This window comes from Eufriesea mexicana, unplaced genomic scaffold (genome assembly GCF_001483705.2).
Source record: "Eufriesea mexicana isolate 0111107269 unplaced genomic scaffold, ASM148370v2 scaffold70, whole genome shotgun sequence".
Classification (NCBI taxonomy): Eukaryota; Metazoa; Arthropoda; class Insecta; order Hymenoptera; family Apidae; genus Eufriesea; species Eufriesea mexicana.
This window is the reverse complement of record NW_016908238.1, coordinates 627,828-655,551: the sequence shown is the minus strand read 5'-3', so window position 1 is coordinate 655,551 and position 27,724 is coordinate 627,828. Positions and strand designations below refer to the sequence as shown.

Sequence of the window (27,724 nt, the reverse complement as noted above, 5' to 3'; positions counted from 1 at the left end):
TAAATTTTTAAATACATAAATATTAAAAAATTCAGAATAATTTTTCGTAACGTTAGAATTTTTTAAAATTTTGTATATAAAATTGAATTATTATTTACTTTAATAAAAATATACTTTCTTTAATTTTTCTCATAAGTATACCTAAATAAAATTTCCGTCAATAAGAACATTATTTCAAAACAGAAAATATACTATTTCCACGAATTTTTATTTTTCATTATTTCGATGACACAAATTCGTAATAATTTTGTTAATGCAGGTCGTGTATTTAAATTAAATATATTTAAATGAAAAAAGAATGGAAAAATTCGTTTTCTGTTCGAGTTGCCTTCTCAAAGAGAGCACACTAACGTCATTAAGAGAAACTCTGTTTATTGCGAACACATACACGTGTGATAGCAACACCCATCGAGGAAAACTTTGTTTTCCTTTTCCGAGAATCACTCTACGACTTCCCCGAGTTAACTCGCGGCAAACAAAGAATTAGAGACCCAGGTTCGGATAAATGTAGCACACAGCTGTTCAACAATCTTCGTTTATGACGTGTTAAGGTTCGTTTCGAGAATGGAGAATTACTCAAAATTTTACCTGCTGCTATACTTATACAATGCTGTCTATAATATCACATAATTATTTCAACTATTTCCTGCTACTAATTATTATATTAATTTACTTCGTATTTAACTATATATAATGGAAAAATTATAATGATTCGATTTTTAATTTAGTGATTGAAATTTGTAATATATAAATTTCTCCTTTTTTCATATTGGGTATTTTTGGAAAATTGTGTTCGAATTGTAAAATACACGTCAATTATTATTCAGTTTATTTAACTTTAATTTTAAAATATAAAAATTAAAGGATTATTTATAATTTTGTAATAAACGTGTTGGTTAATTGAAAAATTATTATAAATTATTAATTACTCTCAATTCGATATTCGACTCCCAATTACAAATTTTTAATTTCGAAAATTCTAAAATTGAAAAATTATAATACACAATTTTTTCTATTTTTAAATTCGATACTTTTGAAACTAAGTGTTGCTTATTATACATAATTCACATGTTAAATTGCTATAACGTCTTTATAAAATTACGAAACTTTTGCCGAAATATAGCAGACAGTGCATCTACTCTAAAATTAGTAGCTTCTTTGCTATTCTATTTTAATGTTTCTTTGGCTTCCGTAGTTTGTCAAATTTGAAACTGTTAATGCTTTATACAACGTATATATAACGATCACAGCTTAAAAATATTTTGAAAAATCATATCGTCGATTGGACTTTCTACTTTCGAGTGGAAAAGAGTTTTGAAAGCGTTTCGTGAGATTAGAGTGACGACAAGCAATCATTCGAGCATCTGGAACTTCGATTTCCTTTGAAATGGAGTTTTCGAACTCGGTCAAATTCTTTTCGGCTTCTCTTATATACGAACGCGAAGAAAAATCCACGGATAAGAGCGAAAACTTGCTAAGGAAAATGGAAAGGAAAATTTGCAACGAAATAGCCATTTCGCAAATGTGAAAAAGAACTTTTAGTTCCTTGCTGTTTGAGCCAATAGTAAATAGAGTTTACCTGGAAAATTGGAAAATTGTTTTTCCACATGCCTGCTTATGCTAAAATTGAACGTAGTGATATAATTGTTTAAATCAAATAAAATTTAACAAATTATTGTAAATTATTGTTTTTGGAAATTTTATATTATTGTTTATTATTGTTTTTGGAATAGTTTTAGGAATTTGAAAACTATTATGTAAATTATTATCTTGTCACAAAGTAACACAAATTTCAGCTACAGATGATTAAGAGTGAATAAAGGAATTGCACTTATAATACTGCTTAATAATACTTATGCAATTGCAGGTATGAAATTAAGCACAATTAAATTTTTGTAACACAAGAAATTAATATTTTTATCCAATTATCCAATTATTCTGTATAATAGTATATTATATATAAAATAATATAATATTATAATATACTAATACTATAATATTTTATCCAATTATTCTTTATAACAAGAAAAAACTACAACTACAATTTACTATAATACTATAATAAGTACTACTATAATTTAGTATAATACTATAATAAACTATAATTTATTATTCATGTTCTTGTGTCACTCAACCGCACTTACATACTCATACGCATGATGAATACTCATCATCTGACTTAATGACATTAAAAAAATCTTGCAAATATCATATATATAAATTAAACAACGAACAAGCCTAAAAATTATCTTGTCAACATTTTTAAATCTTCATGGTTATCTTAAATTCACACTTAAATCAAAGCACACACATATACACAATTATACAACCCTAATTGAAATTAAAAAATTCTCCAAACACGACAGATCCAGACACAGATCAATAAAATATATACATAATTACATAAACTTCATTGAAATTAAAAAATTCACCAAGATCCACACATAAATTAATTAAACACACATATATATACAAGTATAGAACCTTCATTGAAATTAAAAAGAATTCTAAAACCCATAAATTATCAAACATAAATCACCAAGCCCCTTAAAACTTCAAAAACACTAAAATTTAAAAAGAATTCTCAAATATGTCAAAAATCCATAAATAACCATAAATAAAATCACCAAATAAAAGCATAATAACAGTAAAATCACGACAAGAATGAAAAAGATCTCAAACGCGTCAGATACATATACAGATCAATAAGACACACATACACAATTATAGAAACCTCTATCGAAACACGAATCACCAAGGCGCACGTGTGTAACCATAAATAAAACCTTAACCGAAATTTCCTCTCCCGAAGCGATTAAATCCGCGCAGAAATCAACGGGATATACAAACACGTACAGTCACAGAACGCTCATCGGGACGTTGAATCGACAGCTTACTTTCCGTCCAATCGCGATTTTACATCAGCCAACCAGCGAGACGTTCACGTATCACTGCGCACCGCGAAGAAATCGTTCCGGTAGCAAAAGTTGTCCGTGCCGCGAGTGAAAATCATCGACTGACTCTCCGAGCGATATCGAGAATCTTTCGTGACATTGCTCAAGTGAAAGGTATCCCAAGCGTGTTTGATACTGGGAGGCTTTGGCCCGTGTATCCGGATCAACGATGTACCAACCGAGCCACAGGCCCGAAAATCGTTCGTACCACGCTGTCGGTCGAATTAACGCCTGAAGCTGGCGTTTGACGAATCGCGTCTATCCTACGGCTAACGTCACGCCGTAAACGCGCAGCGCTGTTGCGTCGCGCAAGCATATCCTACGGCAGTTGGCATTAATGCTCTGCTGCTGGTAATAAGAAAAAATGTGTGCATTATGTAAACGGGCATCGAACGTGGCTGGATAGAAAGTCACGGCTCGCGGAAAGAATGCTATAGTTAAATCAACGGGTCAAGAGATAGGTGAATCTGTGTGATTTAAATTTCGTATTAAACCGTGCAATCTTTTCATCCTCCAATCCTCCGCGAGGTTATGTTTGTGCGATTAGAAAACGTTTCGAGATTTTAAACGAGGAGATGAACGAATTCTTTTTCTTTTACAAACGAACAGATACGAGAAGTTACAGAAGAGAAAATGAAAGAAAGATTTTAGAGGTTAGCAAATTAGGTAAGAACAAGGAAGTTGTTAAATTCCTTTAATCGAGTTGTGTGAATTTTCAAAAGTCGAAAATGAAGCATTAAGAGGTTAAGTTTGATACTTCTTTTAATTCCTTATTTATATTTACTTTGCTAAATTGAAATTTTGTTACATTTCTTACTTAAACAAAAACGAGATTGGAAAATGAAATATTAAGAGGTTAAGTTTGATACTTCTTTTAATTCTTTATTTATATTTATTTTGCTAAATTTTGTTAAATTTCTTATGTAAACAAAAATGAGACTGGAAAATTAAATATTAAGAGGTTAAGTTTGATACTTCGTTTAATTCTTTATTTATACTTATTTTTCTAAATGTTGTTAAATTTCCTATTTAAATAAAAATACGATTGAAATAATACGAAAAGAATCATAAATTTATAAATATTTCATTAACTCTGGTATATTTAATATATTTGCTATATTTATATTTTACTATATTTCAGAGTGAAATATCAAAGAATAACGATGCATAAGGAAATACAGAGACCTTGGATTGCATTGAAAAGCCGAAAGGAACGTCAGGAAATGTTAATTACTTAATTACACGTTGCCCAAACGCTTTTTTCCCTTCTCTCGGAACCCGGTAATATCGCCCGTGAAACAAAGGTGTTTTCACGTCCCTGAATGCGGCGGAATCGTCCCACTGCTTTTGTTCGGCGCGGATTTTTCAACGAGATCGCTGGAACGTCTCCTCGAACGTTAAATTCTTCGTTCCACTTTCCACGACTTTTGAACGTGGCTCGTGCCTCTTTCGTAAGAGCGAAAACTTGCTAAGGAAAATGGAAAGGAAAATTTGCAACGAAATAGCCATTTCGCAAATGTGAAAAAGAACTTTTAGTTCCTTGCTGTTTGAGCCAATAGTAAATAGAGTTTACCTGGAAAATTGGAAAATTGTTTTTCCACATGCCTGCTTATGCTAAAATTGAACGTAGTGATATAATTGTTTAAATCAAATAAAATTTAACAAATTATTGTAAATTATTGTTTTTGGAAATTTTATATTATTGTTTATTATTGTTTTTGGAATAGTTTTAGGAATTTGAAAACTATTATGTAAATTATTATCTTGTCACAAAGTAACACAAATTTCAGCTACAGATGATTAAGAGTGAATAAAGGAATTGCACTTATAATACTGCTTAATAATACTTATGCAATTGCAGGTATGAAATTAAGCACAATTAAATTTTTGTAACACAAGAAATTAATATTTTTATCCAATTATCCAATTATTCTGTATAATAGTATATTATATATAAAATAATATAATATTATAATATACTAATACTATAATATTTTATCCAATTATTCTTTATAACAAGAAAAAACTACAACTAAAAATTACTATAATACTATAATAAGTACTACTATAATTTAGTATAATACTATAATAAACTATAATTTATTATTCATGTTCTTGTGTCACTCAACCGCACTTACATACTCATACGCATGATGAATACTCATCATCTGACTTAATGACATTAAAGAAATCTTGCAAATATCATATATATAAATTAAACAACGAACAAGCCTAAAAATTATCTTGTCAACATTTTTAAATCTTCATGGTTATCTTAAATTCACACTTAAATCAAAGCACACACATATACACAATTATACAACCCTAATTGAAATTAAAAAATTCTCCAAACACGACAGATCCAGACACAGATCAATAAAATATATACATAATTACATAAACTTCATTGAAATTAAAAAATTCACCAAGATCCACACATAAATTAATTAAACACACATATATATACAAGTATAGAACCTTCATTGAAATTAAAAAGAATTCTAAAACCCATAAATTATCAAACATAAATCACCAAGCCCCTTAAAACTTCAAAAACACTAAAATTTAAAAAGAATTCTCAAATATGTCAAAAATCCATAAATAACCATAAATAAAATCACCAAATAAAAGCATAATAACAGTAAAATCACGACAAGAATGAAAAAGATCTCAAACGCGTCAGATACATATACAGATCAATAAGACACACATACACAATTATAGAAACCTCTATCGAAACACGAATCACCAAGGCGCACGTGTGTAACCATAAATAAAACCTTAACCGAAATTTCCTCTCCCGAAGCGATTAAATCCGCGCAGAAATCAACGGGATATACAAACACGTACAGTCACAGAACGCTCATCGGGACGTTGAATCGACAGCTTACTTTCCGTCCAATCGCGATTTTACATCAGCCAACCAGCGAGACGTTCACGTATCACTGCGCACCGCGAAGAAATCGTTCCGGTAGCAAAAGTTGTCCGTGCCGCGAGTGAAAATCATCGACTGACTCTCCGAGCGATATCGAGAATCTTTCGTGACATTGCTCAAGTGAAAGGTATCCCAAGCGTGTTTGATACTGGGAGGCTTTGGCCCGTGTATCCGGATCAACGATGTACCAACCGAGCCACAGGCCCGAAAATCGTTCGTACCACGCTGTCGGTCGAATTAACGCCTGAAGCTGGCGTTTGACGAATCGCGTCTATCCTACGGCTAACGTCACGCCGTAAACGCGCAGCGCTGTTGCGTCGCGCAAGCATATCCTACGGCAGTTGGCATTAATGCTCTGCTGCTGGTAATAAGAAAAAATGTGTGCATTATGTAAACGGGCATCGAACGTGGCTGGATAGAAAGTCACGGCTCGCGGAAAGAATGCTATAGTTAAATCAACGGGTCAAGAGATAGGTGAATCTGTGTGATTTAAATTTCGTATTAAACCGTGCAATCTTTTCATCCTCCAATCCTCCGCGAGGTTATGTTTGTGCGATTAGAAAACGTTTCGAGATTTTAAACGAGGAGATGAACGAATTCTTTTTCTTTTACAAACGAACAGATACGAGAAGTTACAGAAGAGAAAATGAAAGAAAGATTTTAGAGGTTAGCAAATTAGGTAAGAACAAGGAAGTTGTTAAATTCCTTTAATCGAGTTGTGTGAATTTTCAAAAGTCGAAAATGAAGCATTAAGAGGTTAAGTTTGATACTTCTTTTAATTCCTTATTTATATTTACTTTGCTAAATTGAAATTTTGTTACATTTCTTACTTAAACAAAAACGAGATTGGAAAATGAAATATTAAGAGGTTAAGTTTGATACTTCTTTTAATTCTTTATTTATATTTATTTTGCTAAATTTTGTTAAATTTCTTATGTAAACAAAAATGAGACTGGAAAATTAAATATTAAGAGGTTAAGTTTGATACTTCGTTTAATTCTTTATTTATACTTATTTTTCTAAATGTTGTTAAATTTCCTATTTAAATAAAAATACGATTGAAATAATACGAAAAGAATCATAAATTTATAAATATTTCATTAACTCTGGTATATTTAATATATTTGCTATATTTATATTTTACTATATTTCAGAGTGAAATATCAAAGAATAACGATGCATAAGGAAATACAGAGACCTTGGATTGCATTGAAAAGCCGAAAGGAACGTCAGGAAATGTTAATTACTTAATTACACGTTGCCCAAACGCTTTTTTCCCTTCTCTCGGAACCCGGTAATATCGCCCGTGAAACAAAGGTGTTTTCACGTCCCTGAATGCGGCGGAATCGTCCCACTGCTTTTGTTCGGCGCGGATTTTTCAACGAGATCGCTGGAACGTCTCCTCGAACGTTAAATTCTTCGTTCCACTTTCCACGACTTTTGAACGTGGCTCGTGCCTCTTTCGGGTCATCGGATAAAGACAAGCTGGCCGGATGCCAGCGGAACTCGGAAGGATTCCAAATGTTTCGCGCGTTTCGGGAAACGCGTCTGGCGACGCGACGGGTCGCGGAGCTTTTCCGGTTGTGCCGGATCGGTGGACCGTGAATTTGCCAAGAATCTCAATGAAAAATGCTAACCGACGAACCTGAACGAAATACTTGGGTCACTATTTCACATTTTGCTTTTTTCAACCGAGTAAAAGCAAGCAATTTATTTGGAGATAAATTTTAGTGAATTAATAATTGCTTTTAATTTCAGTTCTAAATTATTGAGCGTTATTTTTAACTTCATTCCTATTTATATTTTTAATACAATGTGTAACCCTTTGCACTCGAGAGGAGCCTCTCAGTCGCCATTTAATCAGATTCTAAAGATGGATATTAATTAATATATCAAATTATACCAAAATTATTGAGCCTCTCAGTCGCCATTTAATCAGATTCTAAAGATGGATATTAATTAATATATCAAATTATATCAAAATTACCCAACGATGCGTGGGATATGGAAGTAAAATAATTCTACGTCTTAATTTGCATACGATTTCTTATTTACCGTTTTAAAAATATCGTCGACTTTATGGCAGTAGGTCTTCGAATTACTATTTTCCTGTAACGAAAAAATCGCCGAGTGTAAAGGGTTAATATTGAGATTAATGTTAATAATATTGAGAAATAATTTCTTTTTTTTTTATTTTTTAATTATGACTTATGACATGTTAGCCTTGTTGATGGATTTTACATTTTTCGTATTAGGTGTTTGTGGCTCCCCTTTTAATTTATGGGTGCTTATTGTTACATGAACACGGTTTAGGTATAGTTTAGGTATAGTAACAAAACACCACAATTACATGATAGTTTTAAAATTTTACAAATACACAGGCTTTCTAGAAATTATAAAACCTATCTTCTTCTGTTTCCTTTATATATCGCGTGAAAATTTATGTTTACACAGTTATGTACATAAAGAGCTTCCAGTCTGTTTACAAATAAATAGGTAAATATTAATATAGATATTATAATCGTCTATATGTTTTATAAACGAATTTTGATGCGAGTTTAATATGAATCTAAGCAAAAGATAAAGAAAGGTACAAATTTCAAATTTATATATTTTAGAAATTTTTAGAAATTTTTGTTCGTGTTACTGTTTCTCCAAAATATTTAAAATTGGTAATTTGGTAAATAGATATTAAATAATATCTGAATAATAACTGGACAAAAAGAAAATATTTCATTCAGTTCTCCCCAAAAATACTATTCTACAGCAAAAATACACTCCTATCTAAATAATAAAACAAATCCACATTAATTAATTAACGATTAGTTATCAGTTAATTTAAATTACCACTATTTATGATCTATCACACTTTCACACCGCAGTAAAAATTTCAATCTCACAGCAATATCAGAAAATCAATATCTAGAACTACTCAGTAAATTAGCAATAAAAATAATAAAAGTAAAATTAAAGAAAACAGGGTATATACCGTTTCAGGGAAATTTTTAGGCATCACACTTTCTACGGAAATTAACACGATTCTACGAGAAAAATCCCAAAAACCAAGATCACACTGAAATTACAGGGTGGCAATGACACGCGCATCCAACGATCACACATCTCGTTTCTTTCCACGAAAGATAAGCCTGCCTCTGGATAGAAAACCCGAGAAGCACGACTCTTTTCTGTATCCACAACTGACTCGTCTACGATCACGACTAACATGGACTTTTTCCTCGAATGACTTCTGCCGGCTGCAGTTTCTCTAAGAAACGTCCGCAGATTGCGTCGATTTATCCGCGAACACGGCAACTTTTTCCACGAGTGATTTACAGCTTCATCCATTTGTCAGTCGATGTAATAATATCCTCCACGAGAAGCCGCGACTGTATTCATTTTTTCCTCTGAAAATGATCTACAGCTGTATTAAAAGCCCTTTCCCTCTCTTTTTCCATTTTTCTTTGTACGTAATCCAAGGTAATCTTTTCTGACACCGACCAACGAAGGGGGATTTATATTTCTTTTTGCAAAAATTCTGAAATTCGTGGAATCGAAGTAATCGTTTATCGCAACAGGTTTATGGTTACATATATTTGTTTAATGGGTTTTGACACGAACGCGAGACTTTAACGATGAGCTGTCACGAGTTAAGAGATCAGGTAGATAAGAAATCGAAGTATCAATTTGGAAAATGGCTTTCGTCGTGAAAAATTAAGGATTGTCTGCAAAAATTTCATTTCTTAAAGACGTTAATAAATTAATAAATAATAGTGCAAAAGGTATTAAGATATTAATAATTGATAAATAGTACTGTGAAAGTTATGGATAGCAAGACTCATGCAGAAGATGAAAAAATATATTCGTCAAAGTGTTAAAAATGCAAGGAATATTCAAATTTTAGTGAATAAGTAGAAATTATATTTTACACTCGTGTCTTCGCGTTCAATATTATTTTCTACGCGAAGAACTTCATTAAACTGAAATATTTGAGCGAAGAAATTTTTATTTCTAGTTAGTTAAATAAATTGTAAATGGTAGAAGGAATTTCTAAAATTTCCAATCTTATCTAATGTTTTATCCGTTCTAAACACTTTTCGATACCGATTTTTATTCTACGAAACATATTAAATTATAATTAAATTAAAAATTGTTATTTAATTAAATTTAATATTCCAAAGTCTTTTTGATACCTATTTTATTCTACGAAATATACTAAATTATAATTAAATGAAAAATTGTTATTTAATTAAATTTAATGCTCTAAAGTCTTTTTGACACCTATTTTATTCTATGAAATATACTAAATTATAATTAAATGAAAAATTGTTATTTAATTAAATTTAGTGCTTTAAACAATTTTTGATGCCAATTTTTATTCTACGAAATATACTAAATGATAATTAAATTAAAAATTTTTATTTAATTATATTTAATGCTTTAAACACTTTTTGATACCCATTTTATTGTATGAAATATACTAAATTATAATTAAATGAAAAATTGTTATTTAATTAAATTTAATGCTCTAAAGTCTTTTTGCCACCTATTTTATTCTATGAAATATACTAAATTATAATTAAACTAAAAATTGTTATTTAACTAGTTTTAAAATTTTTATAATTAAGATTTTCAAGTAATCGTAACAAAAGGGATTCATTTTTCAGAAAACAGACAATTCAGTACCGCATAGCAACTTTTAGGATACCAATTTAGGATTCTACTACACCATATTCTCATCTCAAATCACCCCTCTGACACCAAACTGCTAATCACCTGACCAAAAACCATAATCTGCCCACCTGTACTCCAAGATGCCCGAAAATCTCGCGAGTTGCAACAAGAACCGGACTGCTCGAGGTACCTCTAAACGTATCACGGTTCCAACTCATCTACCACCTAGCTCCTTGGCGAACGAAGTTCGTCGACTCTTCGAAAATCCCGTATCACAGACACAACAAACGCCCTCTGATCGTCTATGCGCGAAAGTCACCGTCACCAGCCTCCATTCGGTCTCTTTGCTACGCATATTTACCCTAGCGGTGAAGTAGTTGATGATCATGCTGACAACCTTGTCCTCGTCGTTCTCCTCCATCGGTTTCACGCACATCTTTCTCCTGGTCATGCGAACCGTGTCGCGTGAGAAACAACAGCAGATGTTCCTGGTCCACGAATCCCGGCAGATAGAAATGGAACGCTAGTCCCTCCCCGACCTGTTCCCCCTCGAGGACCCAAAATCGAGACGCGTTTCACCCAAACTCATCTTCTCCTTTCGTCCGGTTCAACGGCCACTTTCTTCCCCGACTTTCAGCCTCTTCACTGGAAGCAGCCTGCCCGAGACAGCGCTATCGTTGTTCAATTACCAGCACTGACAGTCCAGCCGCTGTCAATCCGCGTTAGTTCGACTCTGGCTCGTAATAAGACCGTGGAGGAACACCCTGGACTGCACTGATCGCTTCCTGACAACCCGGTGCATGTAAACACGGCTATTATAAACGAGTTATCGCGGCTGACTCACCGATAATGTTATTCAGGTATATCGAACGACCGCGAGGAAGTTGAGCAAAGGAAAAGGCGATCGATAGGCTGGAATCTTCGCCGGCACTTTGCACTTATCAGTCACGACTACGTCGTGCAAGTCACTCGTCGAAAGAACGATTTCTCCCTGGAGAATCCTCGCTAATGCTAGACACTCGCACACCGTTTCTTTTCCTCTCCTTTTTTCCTTTTGCCAGCCTGTTTTCACCGTGACTCGGTGTGTTCGTCGATGGTTTCACCGGCACGTCGATTTCTCGGGCTATTCTCCTTCTCGTTTTCCTTCCGTTACGTTTTCATCCTCATCCCCGTGTCACTGTATCAACGTTAGGCATCGAGTCTACACGGTCCAGTTCACTCGCTATGGTATTATCCGTGGGATTGCTCCCTGGTAATTAGATCTCGCTTCGGTGTTTGCTCTTAGTGCCTCAGCCTCGCGGATCCTGTCGGATTTCATTGTTATCTTTTGCCCAGATCAGCCTGTTTTCCGTCTTTCAACCTCGTTCGTCGATTCACTTCAGGCTGGACTCGGTATCTCGTTTATCACGGTCTCTTCGTAGCCTATGTCCTTGATAGAGGCTAGAAGTAGGTTCCAAACGGGAGCTAACTCTGCTCCTAACCTAATTCATGCTCATCACGATCTTCTAGAACGATATCGATAGCTAGGAATACTTTTTAACATCATTATAACACTCACGGCTGTCAGGTCAACTGTAAGCTCTCTAACGCAATCTCACGTTTCTCACTCTCTTCGCTACCAGGAGCAACTGTTCGACTCAATTTTTCCAGCAATGGTATCACCACTTAGGCTTCTCATTCACAAGGGTATCACAGAGATCGCTACTGAATTTCGACCAAGGATCACCGATTCCTCGCGGTCCATCGCACTGTGCACACTATAGACTTAACACCCTGACGGCTCGGATACGTCCCTGTCACTGCGCGAAAGAGGCGTTATCGTGCACGTGCGAGGCTGATAAGCCTGTCCAATGTCAGGATGCAGCGTAATCTGTGGACTGCGTCACGGTTTCGTGGCTGGAAAGCGCGACACGATACGCAGCTTTGGCTAACGATCCCCAACGGGAACCTCTCTGACTCGCCCCCTCTCTGTTTCTTTCAATCGATCGCAAATTGTTGACAGTGCGATTAGGAGTTCGGTGGTTTAAGCCGCATTCGGCAATCCGGTTTCCGTGGAACAGCTGCGGCGAGGTGTTTTCTTGGGTCTGTCTTTATTCCAATCTTTAAATTAATTTTTCCATAAATATCTGGGAATAGGGATGCTTGGTGGATATTAAAATATTTGTCTATTGGAAGAAAATTTCTAATATGAATTCTATGTTGTTTAATAATTAATTTCTGACATTAGTACTGCAATAAGGTTCATCAGCAAGGTTTGATAAATATTTAAATAGAAAAAGTATTCTATTTAATATTATTGTATTATTTATATAATTTCTGATCGTATTAAATACTTAATACCAATAAATCTGTTTCATAAAGCTACCATCTCATTTAATATCACCACGTTATAAATAATCTATAGAATTCAAGATTTTCTTGAATCACTCCTGCAGTCAATCAGGCAGCCAATTCATCAAACACTATCACATTATTCATAATTCTCATAACATTCAACACGTTTATGCATTTTATCGTGCATTCCACATTTCAAGTCCACTAATTATCTATCCAGCAATCACTATTACTCCAAACACTTAACACCGTCAGCCAACTCTATCGAACGTTTAGCCTATCAAAACGAAACAGTTCTTGAGAAATGCTTTTGAAGACACTGATAAAAATTTCCCGAAGATTACAAATCGGTCACGAATTGATTCTTCGCGTGGACACGGGCTCGGTGTCCACAGCACGAGCCGTTTCTCTCGAATTTCTGCCAAACGTAGAAGAAAACAACGCAGAGAGCGAGGATCGTGACGTTCGAGAGAGCTCGTACCCTGAACGACTGCCGTACCTCTCACGATTCCCGTGTTCCCGGTTTCCCTTGACCAGCCATCGAGGCGAATCGTTCGAGTTTTGTACCCGACACAATGCCTTCCCAGGGATTTCTATTCACACGCGGAAGCACGAGCCAAGGATTCCAGCCGGGGTCTACCGCTCAGGTATCCTTCCGCGCGCCCCAAAAACGGGATCGACGCTTCCAGGTATGATGGCCAGGTAGTTTATAAAGGAGGCCACCGGTCGTCTTAGGGATTTAAATCGACCGGCTCTTTAAACGATTTCACACGATTTACGCCCCTGCGAGCTCTGTGTATGGCACCTTTAAGGTTATGTGTGCAGCTTGCGTAGCGTAGAGACTGTTTGACGAGGTTTGTACAAGTTCGTACGAAGACTAAGGTCTTTAGGTTTGTTAAGATCTGTCGAGATTTTTCAAAGTTTGTCAAGATTTGTGGAAGTTTGTTCGAAGCTGTCGAAATTTGACGAAGTTTGTCAAAGTTTGTCGAAGTTTGTTGAAAGCTGCCGAAGTTTGTCAAGATTTGTCGAAGTTTGTCGAAGTTTGTCGAAGTTTGTTAAGATTTGTCGAAGTTTGTTGAAAGCTGTCGAAGTTTGTCAAAGTTTGTCAAGATTTGTCGAAGTTTGTTGAAAGCTGTCGAAGTTTGTTAAGATTTGACGAAGTTTGTTGAAAGCTGTCGAAGTTTGTCAAAGTTTGTCAAGATTTGTCGAAGTTTGTTGAAAGCTGTCGAAGTTTGTTAAGATTTGACGAAGTTTGTTGAAAGCTGTCGAAGTTTGTCAAAGTTTGTCAAGATTTGTCGAAGTTTGTTGAAAGCTGTCGAAGTTTGTTAAGATTTGACGAAGTTTGTTGAAAGCTGTCGAAGTTTGTCAAAGTTTGTCAAGATTTGTCGAAGTTTGTTGAAAGCTGTCGAAGTTTGTTAAGATTTGACGAAGTTTGTTGAAAGCTGTCCAAGTTTCTCAAGATTTGTCGAAGTTTGTCAAAGTTCGTCGAAGTTTGACGAAGTTTGCCAAGATTTGTCGAAGTTTGTTGAAAGCTGTCGAAGTTTGTCAAAGTTTGTCAAGATTTGTCGAAGTTTGTTAAGATTTGACGAAGTTTGTTGAAAGCTGTCGAAGTTTGTCAAAGTTTCTCAAGATTTGTCGAAGTTTGTCAAAATTCGTCGAAGTTTGACGAAGTTTGCCAAGATTTGTCGAAGTTTGTTGAAAGCTGCCGAAGTTTGTCAAAGTTTGTCAAGATTTGTCGACGTTTGTTGAAAGCTGTCGAAGTTCGTTAAGATTTGACGAAGTTTGTTGAAAGCTGTTGAAGTTTGTCAAAGTTCGTCGAAGTTTGACGAAGTTTGCCAAGATTTGTCGAAGTTTGTCAAAGTTTGTCAAGATTTGTCGAAGTTTGTTGAAAACTGTCGAAGTTTGTCAAGATTTGTCGAAATTTGTTGAAAACTGTGGAAATTTATCAAAGTTTGTCAAGATTTGTCGAAGTTTGTCAAAGTTTGTCCAAATTTGAAACTTGGAATATTGATAATTAAAATTTATCACACTATCTCAATGTTCCACACTATGTCAAGGTTCTTTAAAGCTTGTCAAGATTTGTAGAAGATAGTCCAAGATTAAGTTTGTCAAGATTTGTCGAAGTTTGTCGAAGTTTGTCAAAGTTTGTCGAGATTTGAAACTTTGAAGATTGATAATTAAAATTTATCACACTATGTTAATGTTCCACACTGTGTCAAGGTTCCTTAAAGTCTGTCAAGATTTGTAGAAGGTTGTCCAAGATTAAGTTTGTCAAGGTTTGTTGGAATTTGCCAAAGTTTGTTAAAATTGGTCAAGATTTATCGAGGTTTGTCAAAGCTTATGCAAGTTTGTCAAGGTATGTCAAAATCTGTCGAAGATTAATTTTATTTATTTCTTTTAGGATAATCAAGATTTACATATGTCAAAATTTATCGAGGTTTGTCTATGTTTATGGAAGTTTGTCAAGGTATGTCAAAGTTTGTGAGGGCCCGTCGACATTTGTCAAAGATTATTAAGATTTCTCAAAGTATGTCAAGGTTTACGAAGATTCCTACAAGTTTCTCGAAGTTTACCGAAGTTTGTGGAGGTTTGTCGATGTTTGTCGAGGACTTTGATGATTCACTTGAACTTTTAAACAAGTTAATAATTAGTGGAATTTGTCGTACAAGTATGTAAATAATTTGTCGACTGTTTTACGTGGTCGATAGTCATTTTTCATGATTGGTATGCTACGAGGGAGACTGGTTTTTGTAATTAACGTTGATTCTGACGTTACTCGATGATCGTTCATTTAAATTCTGAAGCACGCTTCAGGTTCTCGATTTGCTGGAATCTGCTATGTGTATAAACGGTTTCTTTGTATCTGCAAAGCAGTTAAGAGGAGTAGCTGTTAGTGTTCTTTCTGTGATTAGTACGTTTCAATAAAGACTGGTGTTTGATTGACGTTTATCTCGACTCGATGAACGTACACTTTTCGATTTTGCAGAGCATTTATAGAATCTATTTCTTTCTTTAAATCCTCAGAATGACTAGGAACAGTTAACGATCGTTCTCCTGTGACTGGCAAATAATTTTGACAGTGACTAATTTAATCGTCAAAATTAATTATAGTAAATCGAATTATCACTATCCGAAATATATCATCTTTCGGGGACATCTGATTTCTTCCTCATTCTGTCCTGACAATTATTTAAAAAATATCAATTAATAAATATTAAATTCGAAATAGCCTTCGCATTTAATAACGAATAATTTACAAATAAATTTCTCCATTTTAAAATTCAATCTTTACATATGACTCTCATATTCTAGTCCAAAATAAATAATTTTTTAAATCTCCAGATTATCTTTACACGTGACTTTTATAGAAAATAATCACCAACTATGTTTGACAGGCACATCTGACACGAATTTTCTGAATTTTATAATTTATTTATTGTCAGTGACAGGCATGTTTCTTAATTTTTGCAACCAGTTTATTAAAACTGGTATAGCTTGTTTAAACTGCAATATTTATTTAAAAATAAAAAGAAGGGGTAGAGATTATCGTTATCTCTGTTCTGGAATTTTACAAAATCTGTCGAGGAAAATCATAAATATTCGAAGTCACGCGATTTATGGATACTGATCATTAACTGCTAAGAGTGTCCCAAGGTTTGCAGTTTATTCTCGAACGGGTTAATTCGGATTCGAAACCAAACCGAACTGTCCAATATTTTTCGTCTCAAATTCGTCATCCACAACTCGCTGACAATTGCATTAAATTTAGACCTATGCTGGCAGGGTTACAATTTGGCTCGACAAAGATTACCAACATCTGCTTCCTTCGATTCATAATTCCTCCTTGGCCAACGAGAATTACCTCGGTCCCATAATTCAATCAAAGGAGACAACCGATATTTATCTTTTCAAATTTAAATTGCATTCAGTATCGTCAAGCTATGGTCAATTCTGCTAATATTTCACATTTCACGTAGCCTGACTACGAATTTTATTTCTCATTAATTAAAATACTAATTTCCTCGAATTTAATTTGAATTCGCCAACAATGGCAATTTTATTTATCGCTAAAAATTTACGAGAAATTTGCCGATAAAGAATTTTTTAAATCGTCGATTTACGATAATTCTGGAAATTATCGATTTACGGAAATTTGCAAATGGTCGATTCACGATAATTCCAACCGATATTTATCTATTCAAATTTAAATTGCATTCAGTATCGTCAAGTTATGGTCAATTCTGCTAATATTTCACATTTCACGTAGCCTGACTACGAATTTTATTTCTCATTAATTAAAATACTAATTTCCTCGAATTTAATTTGAATTCGCCAACAATGGCAATTTTATTTATCGCTAAAAATTTACGAGAAATTTGCCGATAAAGAATTTTTTAAATCGTCGATTTACGATAATTCTAGAAATTATCGATTTACGGAAATTTGCAAATGGTCGATTCGCGATAATTCCAATTTATTATTCGAAATTCTGAATTTTCGCTCGATAATAATTATTGCTTAAAATTCCTCGGCTCATTAACCGGGAGAAGCTAAATAATTTTTTCTGAGTTACAGTCGATAAATGTCATCAACCATCATCGTGCTGCGTTTCATAGTCTATCGGCGAAACCAGTTTCGTTTATTACGCAAGATTCTTAATTTTCGCAGCTGCTCAACAAAGACTGGTTTGAAAATTTTTATTTAGGGTCGCACGGTATTGCTGCAAATTGTCACGTGCGTTTACTGCTCAATATTCTTAATATTTTGATAGAAGATACCATATGGATGTTCGTTCCCTTGAATTTATTGGCAAGTTAATCAAAATTATCGACTTACAGTCATTCGTTGTTAAAAACAATCATCATTCCGCATTTCATGAGTTATGTTAAACAGGATGTACCTGTATCTATTATCCAAAATTCTCAATTTTCAATTACGGGACACCAAACATGTTTCATAACTCATCAACCAAGCCATCTTCAGAATTCTTTGGTTAAAATTCCTGGAATAATTATTAACCTGCGTTTTATGGTATATAGATTAAGGAGATACTCGTATGCATCACTCGAGATACTATCTCGATAATTTCCCTGCCAATTTCTTCAAGTTTCACAGATCATCGAGCAAGTCATTTCGAAAATTATTTATTTAAAACCAAAATTTGCGTCTCGTTATGTCTTATTGTTTATGAAAGAGAATATACTTTCATTTGTTAATTAGGATTCTTAATTTTCTGTCATTAAATATCATTTAAAATCATTTTTTTAAATTGTATAATTCAATAACGAAGCTACTTTTCAGATTCTTTATTTTAAATCATTTGATATCCCTAAGAATCATTAATTTCTATTTATTATTTAAGAAATTCCTAATTTTTAATTATAAGCTACTGTCAATTTTTCATTTCACTTGTCAGTAAAGATTCTTAATTTTCTGTTATTAGATATCATTTCAAATCATTTGATATCCCTGAGAATCATTAATTTCCATTTGTCATTCAAGAAATTTCTAATTTTTAATTATAATATACTGTCAATTTTTCTTTCCCTTGTCTGTTAAGATTCTTAATTTTCTGATATTAGATATCATTTAAAATCATTTGATATCCCTGAGAATCATTAATTTCCATTTGTCATTCAAGAAATTTCTAATTTTTAATTATAAGATACTGTCAATTTTCATTTCCTTCAAAATTCTTCATTTCACTTGTCAATTAAAATTCTTACTTTTCTGTCATTAGATATCATTTAAAACTATCTTTTCAAATTTTATAATTCAATAACGAAGCTACATTTCAGATTCCTTACTTAAAATCATTTGACATCCCTGAGAATCATTAATTTCCATTTGTTATTTAAGAAATTCCTAATTTTTAATTACAAGCTACTGCCAATTCTCATTTCCTCCAAAATTCTTCATTCAAAATTAATTAATGCTTATAGTGATCAACAACTTGCATCTTACAATTTGAATTTGTCAACCAGAAGACACTTTCATTTATCACTCTAAATTCTCAATTTTCAATTTTCACAGGGCACCATTTTCTAATTTAAAATTTCTCCATTTAGAATCATCCAAAATGAATTTACACCTAGTAGTCAATCAACAGGAGGACACTCCTAACACCAAAAATCCCAAATTCTCAATTTTCATTTAATATATACTGTACCATCAACATTGCTTCTCTAACATCTGTCAATTAATCAAACAACTTGCACCTCAGCCTGACAACGAAGACATACTTCCATCTAACACCCTAAATTCCGATCTTCCATTCACGATATACTAACATCAACCATTCCCCCCAAAAACCACTCACAGTTTCCACTGATCCATCATTATCACATCATCATCATCAGAAAGACACTTGCACTAACTCTCCAAATTCCCACTCTTCTTCCACGACACTCGTTCCTCCAAAATCCCTCCTGTCAAATCACCTGACACTCCAAGAATCATTAAGAGCAATCTCTCAACCAATCACCAAAAAGTCGCTTTCATCCACTCCTCGAAAACTCGAGAAAACTCTCAGCCAGGACACATCGTGAAATCCCTCGTTAAAAATCACCTGACGCTCGAAGAGTCACCAACCAGCGCCTGCCAAGCTACCAACAACGAGACGCTTGCATCCACTTCTGAAAACCTCCGTTCGCGAGGTCCCAACGATCTTGCTGCCAGTTTCACAGAACCGTGGTCATCGCGATGCTAAAATCGGTCAAATCCTACCAAGAATCGTCACACGGTCTATCAGCGAAGGCACGGTCACTTATCAGCCAAGAAGCTCACGCGGCACAGGCACGGAACGCAATCGGACGTCTTGTTTGAACAGGCATTCCGCGTTTCTGCGATGGCTCTGTAGGCTCGGTGAAAACGCGGCACGATATTTTCAGCAGCGCTTTAGAGCTCGTCGCTTTTCGTCGATCGCGCGGCCGTCGACCCTCGAGGCAGTCGCCTCTCCCGCCTTTGATGTTCCTTTATTTGGCCACCGGTCTCTTATTTACCGGCTTCTGTCCGTCGATAAATTATTGCTCGCAATTACTCGCATCGGGAACGCGCGAGCCTGCTTTGACGCGGCTGAAATCCTCGAGGAACGCTAACGTTCCCCTTTTGCGCAAGGACCCTAGCTCTAGACCGTTTCCCTTCCGGCTGAAATACCCTGCTAGAGCTGATAGACTAACGTTACGTTCCTCTTTCGCTGAAATACCCTGTTAGAGCTGCTAGAACAACGTCAGGTTCCCCTTTCGCTGAAATACCCTGTCAAATCTGCTTAAATACCCTAAAATATGCCAAAATATGTCAGGGTTCCCTTTTGTTCAGATGATCCTCTAGGTTTGACTGTGGAACGTCTGTTAGAGAGGCTCTTGTAGTTAAAGGAAGGTTTAATAGGCTAGTTTGGCTGTCTTGATAGCTGAGCTCTGTCAAAGGTCTGACAGAAGAAGGTACTGCTGGCTATTCTAGCAGAAATCTTGGATTTTTGATGAAATAGTGATCTAGGTCTGATTGGAGGATGCATACTAGGTCATTTGATCATTCCAGTAGTGCAAATCTTTGATTTTTAATGAAATACCGTTCTAGGTGTCTGATGCAAGAACGTCTGTTGACCTGTACAGTGGCAGAAATCTTAGGTTTCTGATGAAACAGTCTCCTATTTTTGTTGGAACACCTCTACTAGACCCTTTTGGTCTTCCCAGTGATTTCGTTTAGCAAGAACAGTAGGAATCTTGGTCTTTCGTTGCGGTAGCCTCCTAAACCTGCTAGCAGATGTCAACGCTAGACTCTTTTTTGACCCCTGGAGCAGCAGAAATCTGGAATATTGACTGAAATACCTGCCCAGTTAGCTATAGACTGTCCATCCAATCTTTCTGATCTCTCCACTAACTTCGTTTGAGAAAAACAATAGGAACTTTGACACAAAGTAGAGCTAAAATCGCATTCTAAAGACCTAAACGAAGATTGCTCCCTGAATAATCCGCTTAGGCTCGTCTGCCGACAGAAAGAAAGAGAAGTTCCGTTTGTTTTCGCTCGACGATTCAAACTAGCATTCTAAAAAGCTGAACGAAGATTGCTCCTGAATAATCCACGGCTGCTTCCGTTTTAGACTTGCTCAATAAAGATCTACTCGAGCCCAGCCACCTTTCAGCCACCAGAAACAAGTCATCAGCGTCCACTTTAAAATCCATTACGATCTCCTCACAAATTCAACATTCCCCAGCCCCTTTTCTTTTCACCATTCGTTACATATTTCAAAACACTTCACTATTTATCTTCCTCTTCGTGCACTAACTGCTCGTCACCAAGTCACACGCGAAAGATACACCTTTGCAAGCTCGTAACTCGTGGAAATTGCAACGAATTCGATAGACTCGACGAAGATGGGCACGAATAGATACGAATTGTACTAGCAAGCATGAGAATTTTCCAGAGTTTTATTCCCGAGAGTCTCGGGACGCGCGCCAGGCTAGGTGGAGGTTATCTCGCTAGGGTCTGGCCGGGCAGAGAGGCAAGATTTCGCGGCAAAATCTCGACGTCGACTGGCGCAGATGTTGCTCATCCGGGTAACCGAAGTCAAGGGATCCTTGGGGCGCACCTTTGTGCACCACGACCAAAAACCCTGCCCCTGCATTCAGGTGAGGCAAAACGGGTCACCCCTTGGCCTCTCAGCCCCTCGTCCACGGCCGGAGCCACCGGTAAGAAGGACAAAAACGTCTTCGAGGGGTTCTCAAACCGTGCTTCGCGAAATACAGGCCAGCTGGGATGCACTGTGACGAATGTGGATCGCAGATGCTGCTATCTCGCGAGAGATTCCGTTTTCCAGTGTCATCTTACAATCGTAAATCGATGTTGGTTTTCATGTACCAACCGACCTCACGAGGCTTTGCCTCGATGAAGCTTGACAGATGACTGCGTTTGATACAGTTTTTCAGATTTTTAGAGTTTCAGCTTCGGCGAGCTTGATGATTTAAATTCATTTTTCATGGACATTTTATTCTCAGATTTTTGATTTTGACATTTGAGGAGCTTGGTGATTTCAGGGGTATTTAAATTTGTTTTTATATTGTACTGATATTGTATTTCAATTTATTTCTAAATTTTATTGGTTGGGTTGTAGTTGACGTAATGTATGTACATATATTTTGAATTATATAGGGTGTTCTTTGAAATTAATGGATGATGAGATTGATGGATGCTCGAGTTTGATACAGTTTTTCAGATTTTTGAAGTTTGAGGTTAGGGGAACTTGATGTTTTTGGAGATATTTAAATTTATTTTTGATGGAGATTTCATTCTCAGATTTTTCATTTTGAGATTTGAGAAGCTTGATGATTTCAGGGATATTTAAATTTGTTTTTATATTATGCTAATATTGTACTGATATCGTATTTAAATATATTTCTAAATTTTATTGGTTAGGTTGTAGTTGACGTGATATATGTAAATATATTTTGAATTATATAGGGTGTTCTTTTTCTTACGTGTGTTATTTTTGATGACATAAGAGAAAAGGTATAGGACAAATTGCACAATTTCATGAGACATTAATATGATATAATGAATCTCTAGATGACCTTGAATATTAAAAATCAGATTTTCATGTGAAAATGGAGTGAAATAAAAATTAGATGGTTTTAGGTACAAATATGTATCTATTTAATTATGGGAGGAGAATTTGTGTGCAGAATTATATGTTATGATGCAATTCTAGAACTATAATGTAAGTATTATACCTGTACTATTGAAAATGATGCCTGTAATCAAAGAATTATTTCTCTATCAATCTAATTTTCTTACATGGGACATTTTATGAAATGAAACCGTATATTTTATCCAAATCCAACCCAAGGCAAACAATTGTCAAATGCAATACCTGATTCTAAAAGGCTTCCAAAGCCAGAGAAATTATTCTTCCCGAATAAAACAAACACGAAAAAGGAGAAACCTAACACAAAATCATACCTTTGCACAATACAATATATTAACCTTGTGTAATATTGAAATTTATGATTACTATTATAACAAATGTGTATTAAACAAAAAAGGGCTTCTGCTCCTGTCAATTAGTTACATAGCATAGCTCTCCATTATAAATATATTATACTTCAGTTATCCTAATTAGTAATATCAAATTCTCATTTTCATCCAAGCTCCTAATTTTCCTAATTTTCTGTATAATTATTTTTCTAAATATATATTATAATAAGAAGTGTCCTCCTTTATTAAACTAAAATTCAAACACAACCAATGACAATGACAATGACAGCCATCAATTATATTTCCACCTAAGTTTCTATTGTTCTGTATAATTCAATTTTCTGTATGATTTTTCTAAATATATATTGTAATAAAAAGTGTCCACCTTTATTAAATTAAAATTCAAACATAACCATGACAACCAAATGACAATGACAGCCTCTACTTATATTTCCATCCAAGTTTCTACTGTTCTGTATAATTATTTTAGTAAATATATATTCTAATAAGAAGTGTCCTCCTTTATTAAATTAAAATTCAAGCAAAACCAATGACAATGACAATGCCAATGATAATGCCAAGGACAATGACAGTCTCTACTTATCTTTCCATCCAAGTTTCTATTGTGTCATATAATTCAATTTTGAGTATATTTATTTTTCTAAATATATGTTCTAATAAGAAGTATCACCTTTTATTAAATTAAAATTCAAGCATAACCATGACAACCAAATAACAATGACAGCCTCTATTTATGTCTCCATCCAAGTTTGTACTATTTTGTACAATTCAATTTTCTGTATAATTATTATTATAAATATATATATCCTAATAAGAAGTGTCCCCCTTTATTAAATTAAAATTCAAGCATAACCATGACAACCAAATGACAATGACAGCCTCTGCTTATATTTCCATCCAATTTTCTATTATTCTGTACAATTCAATCTTCCGTATAATCACTATTATAAATATACACCATAAGCAGAAGAATGTGCATTTACTAAAATTCCTAGCTAAAATATCCACCCGGACAAAACGATTAGCCTCTATTTACATAATTTCAATACAACTCGTACAAAACCTCGAATCCCTCTGGAAATCACAGTAAACGAAAGTGACTGGCCAGAAATCGCGGCAAAAATTCGTCTCCAGCCACCCAACGGACTCGCAACAAACAGGAACAAATTACGTTTCCTTTACTTAACACGTCACGCACGGTCGTTAAATTGCTCCTCTTTAATCCTCGAGAACTTGACGGTTGGAAAAAACGTTGGGGCCCTTCGCTAAAAGCTTCGTTCGCGAGGACAAAGAGGCGTTTCTTGCCGGGATGGACACGGAGACGAGCCGACTTCTTGCGAGGTAGCACGCTTCGCGAAATCGCGAGAACCGTCACGCTGCTTCTTGCGCGGCTCGTCTCAGCGTTGGTCCATCAGAGATTTGGTAAACAGCCTGCAAATACAACGGGACGCGATTCAACCGGAGCGATCAGTGAAGTCGTCGATGCACAGTCTCGGAAACCAGTTCGTCCCTTTCTGTCCTCGTCAGAGGGTTGTCTCGACTGACTGGCGTAGTGCTACCTACCCTGGGTCTTCCATGGCCAGGTCTAACGGACGTTCTTGCACCTATCTGACAAATTCTGACGAGAAATTTTGACGAGGAATGTTCTATTCGCGAAGAGTAACTATGGGTCCTGTTTGATCACAGTTAGGTGAGAGGATTAGTTCAGTGATGGGTTCGTGGAAGTGCCGCAGGTGACTCGTGAGAAGTGTCCAAGGATTGCGAGTCTAATTGACGAGCACAGCAAGTAGGTAGTCTTATTTGACACTAACGGATTTACGGGATCTGTCAATTTGACGGATCAGCTTGTCGAAGTTTGTCTACATTTGTCGAAGATTCATTTGATTTATTTTTCCAGGCTAATTGAGATTTATGACGGTATGACGAGATTCGTTAGGATTTCTCAGGATTTGTGAAAATTTGTCGAGATTCATCGAGGTTTGCCAGAGTTTATGGAAGTTTGTCAAGGTATGTCGAGATTCGTTGAAGATTAATTTTATTCGTTATCTTTAGGGTAATTAAGATTTGATAAGGTATATTAGATATGTCAAAATTTGTCCAGGTTTATCGAGGTTTGTCAGAGTTTATGGAAGTTTGTCAAAGTACGTCGAGATTCGTCCAATAATTTTCTTTATTCCCTTAGGTTAATTAAGATTTTACAGGGTATATTAGATATGTCAGAATTTATCGAGATTTATATAGGTTTGTCAAAGCTTATGAAAGTTTGTCAAGATATGACGAGGTTTGTCCAAGATTAACTTTATTTATTCTTTTAAAATAATTAAGATTTGCTGGAACATATTAAAATATGTCAAAATTTGTCGAGATTTATCGAGGTTTGTAACAGTTTATGGAAGTTTGTCAAGGTATATCGAGATTCGTCGAAGATTAATTTTATATATTCTTTACAAATAATTAAGATTGGCCAGGATATATTAAAATATATCAAAATTTGCCTAGAATCATTGAGGTTTGTCAAAGTTTATGGAAGTTTGTCAAGGTCTGTCGAGATCTGTCCAAGATTAATTTTATTTACTTCTTTGGGGTAATTAAGATTTTCTAGAGTATATTAAGATCTGTCAAAATTTGCCAAGATTCATTAAGGTTTGTCAGAGTGTATGGAAGTTTGTCAAGGTATATCGATATTTGTCGAAGATTAATTTTATTCATTTTTTTAAAATAATTAAGATTTGCCAGGATATATTAAAATACATCAAAATTTGCCTAGATTCAATGAGGTTTGTCAAAGTTTATGGAAGTTTGTCAAGGTATATCAAGATTTGTGGAAGATTAATTTTATTTATTCTTTTAAAATAATTAAGATATGCCAGGATATATTAAAATATGTCAAAATTCATCAAAATTTATCCAGGTTTGATAAAGCTTATGGAAGTTTGCCAAGGTTTGTCGAGATCTGTCCAAGATTAACTTTATTCTTCTAAAATAATTAAGATTTGCCAGGATATATTAAAATATATCAAAATTTGCCTAGATTCATCTAGGTTTGTCAAAGTTCATGGAAGTTTGTCAAGGTATGTCAAGATTTGTGGAAGATTAATTTTATTTATTCTTTTAAAATAATTAAGATATGCCAGGATATATTAAAATATGTCAAAATTCATCAAAATTTATCCAGGTTTGATAAAGCTTATGGAAGTTTGCCAAGGTTTGTCGAGATCTGTCCAAGATTAACTTTATTCTTCTAAAATAATTAAGATTTGCCAGGATATATTAAAATATATCAAAATTTGCCTAGATTCATCAAGGTTTGTCAGAGTTTATGGAAGTTTGTTAAGGTATGTCGAGGTTTGTCTAAGATTAATTTTATTTATTCCTTTTGGATAATTAAGATTTACTAGAGCATATTAAGATATGTCAAAATTTGCCTAGATTCATCGAGGTTTGTCAAAGTTCATAGAAGTTTGTCAAGGTATGTCGAGATTTGTCGAAGATTAATTTTATATATTCTTTACAAATAATTAAGATTTTCCAGGATATATAAAAATACATCAAAATTTACCTAGATTCATCGTGGTTTTGTCAAAGCTTATGGAAGTTTGTTAAAGTATGTCGAGATCTGTCCAAGATTACGATTCGTCAAAGTATGTCAAGGTTTGCCAAAGTTTGACAATCCATTCACTCTTCAAACGAGATCTCAAAATTTCTACTATAGGATGACAGAGAATTAAAAACTAATCATTCAAAAATGTCCCCACTACTCGATTACATTCAGTAAAACGCGTTCTCAATCTCGTTACATTTAAAAGCCAAGAAAGATACGCATAAGAATTCCCATTTTAAATGATTTAAAACCATCACGTACATCTCTGTTTGAAAAATCTAACACGTATACCTCACATAATTCCTCGCCAGGTCGATGATTATTCATACACTCGCGCGTTACCACATTCCATTCCATACGTGATTTTTCCACATAATTTCCCGGCGTATCCCACATAAAATCCTATACAGTCTCGCGTGTAATATTTTCTAATAAAAAAAAAGATAAAGAAATGAGAGAAAAAAATGGTCGAAGGTTCTCGCGTATATTTCGTCTTTATCGACTATAATTTCTTAATCGCTTCGATCGTCGATAGCTTGTCCACCAAAGTGCTACACGCTCGTAAAACTGCCACGAAAACGTTTCCTTTCTTTCCGATTTTATTACCATCCAGCCACAGGGTCGTAATTAAAAATCCCCCCCCGTCTCCGCCCCCCACAACGACCGCCTCGCTCTGTCTTTTTCTCCTTATTTCTACTTTTCTGCCTGTTAATAACTCGTAAACACCGAGTAATTAAATCGAAAATATATTGCACTCCTCGGATACGCGTTTCCACTCTGCTTTACGCTCCAAGATCGCATCTTTATTATTCGCCTGTCCTTTTGGCGCATTTACATCGACGCGGTGGCGAATTTTCGAACATTCGAAAATTCCAGGGCTATTCGAAACGACTTCGAACGTGAAAATTGTAATGAAATACGTGGAATACGTTTTCAATTGTAATTTGCAATCGACAAATTTGTTCTCGTTATGGAAAAATAGCTATGACGATTGCTATGAAAAATTTTAGAAGGAATGTTTTAAAGTAGTAAATAAACAGTACTAATAGATAAAAATTTTAAAGTAGTAAATAAATAGTACTAATAGATGAAAATTTTTTAAACAATAAATAAGAAATTATACTAATACATTAAATTCTTTGAAATAATAAATAAAAGATTGTTCTAATATATGAAATTTTTTAAAATAATAAATAAGAAATCGTCCTAATAGATGAAATATTTTAAAGTAGTAAATAA

General features: G+C 34.6%; 1 protein-coding gene across 4 annotated transcripts in view; it reads right to left on the bottom strand.

The window, feature by feature from the left end:
• raskol (Ras GTPase-activating protein raskol) overlaps positions 1–27,724 on the bottom strand; it is a 469,413-nt gene that overhangs the window by 19,927 nt on the left and 421,762 nt on the right. The window contains exon 1 of one of the 4 annotated variants that reach the window (XM_017910190.1): positions 10,922–10,996. The exons of the other annotated variants lie outside the window; for them this stretch is intronic. Coding sequence (XP_017765679.1) covers positions 10,922–10,996 — 75 coding nt within the window. Of the gene's footprint in view, positions 1–10,921; positions 10,997–27,724 lie in introns of those variants that run through there. 4 annotated transcript variants of the gene reach the window in all.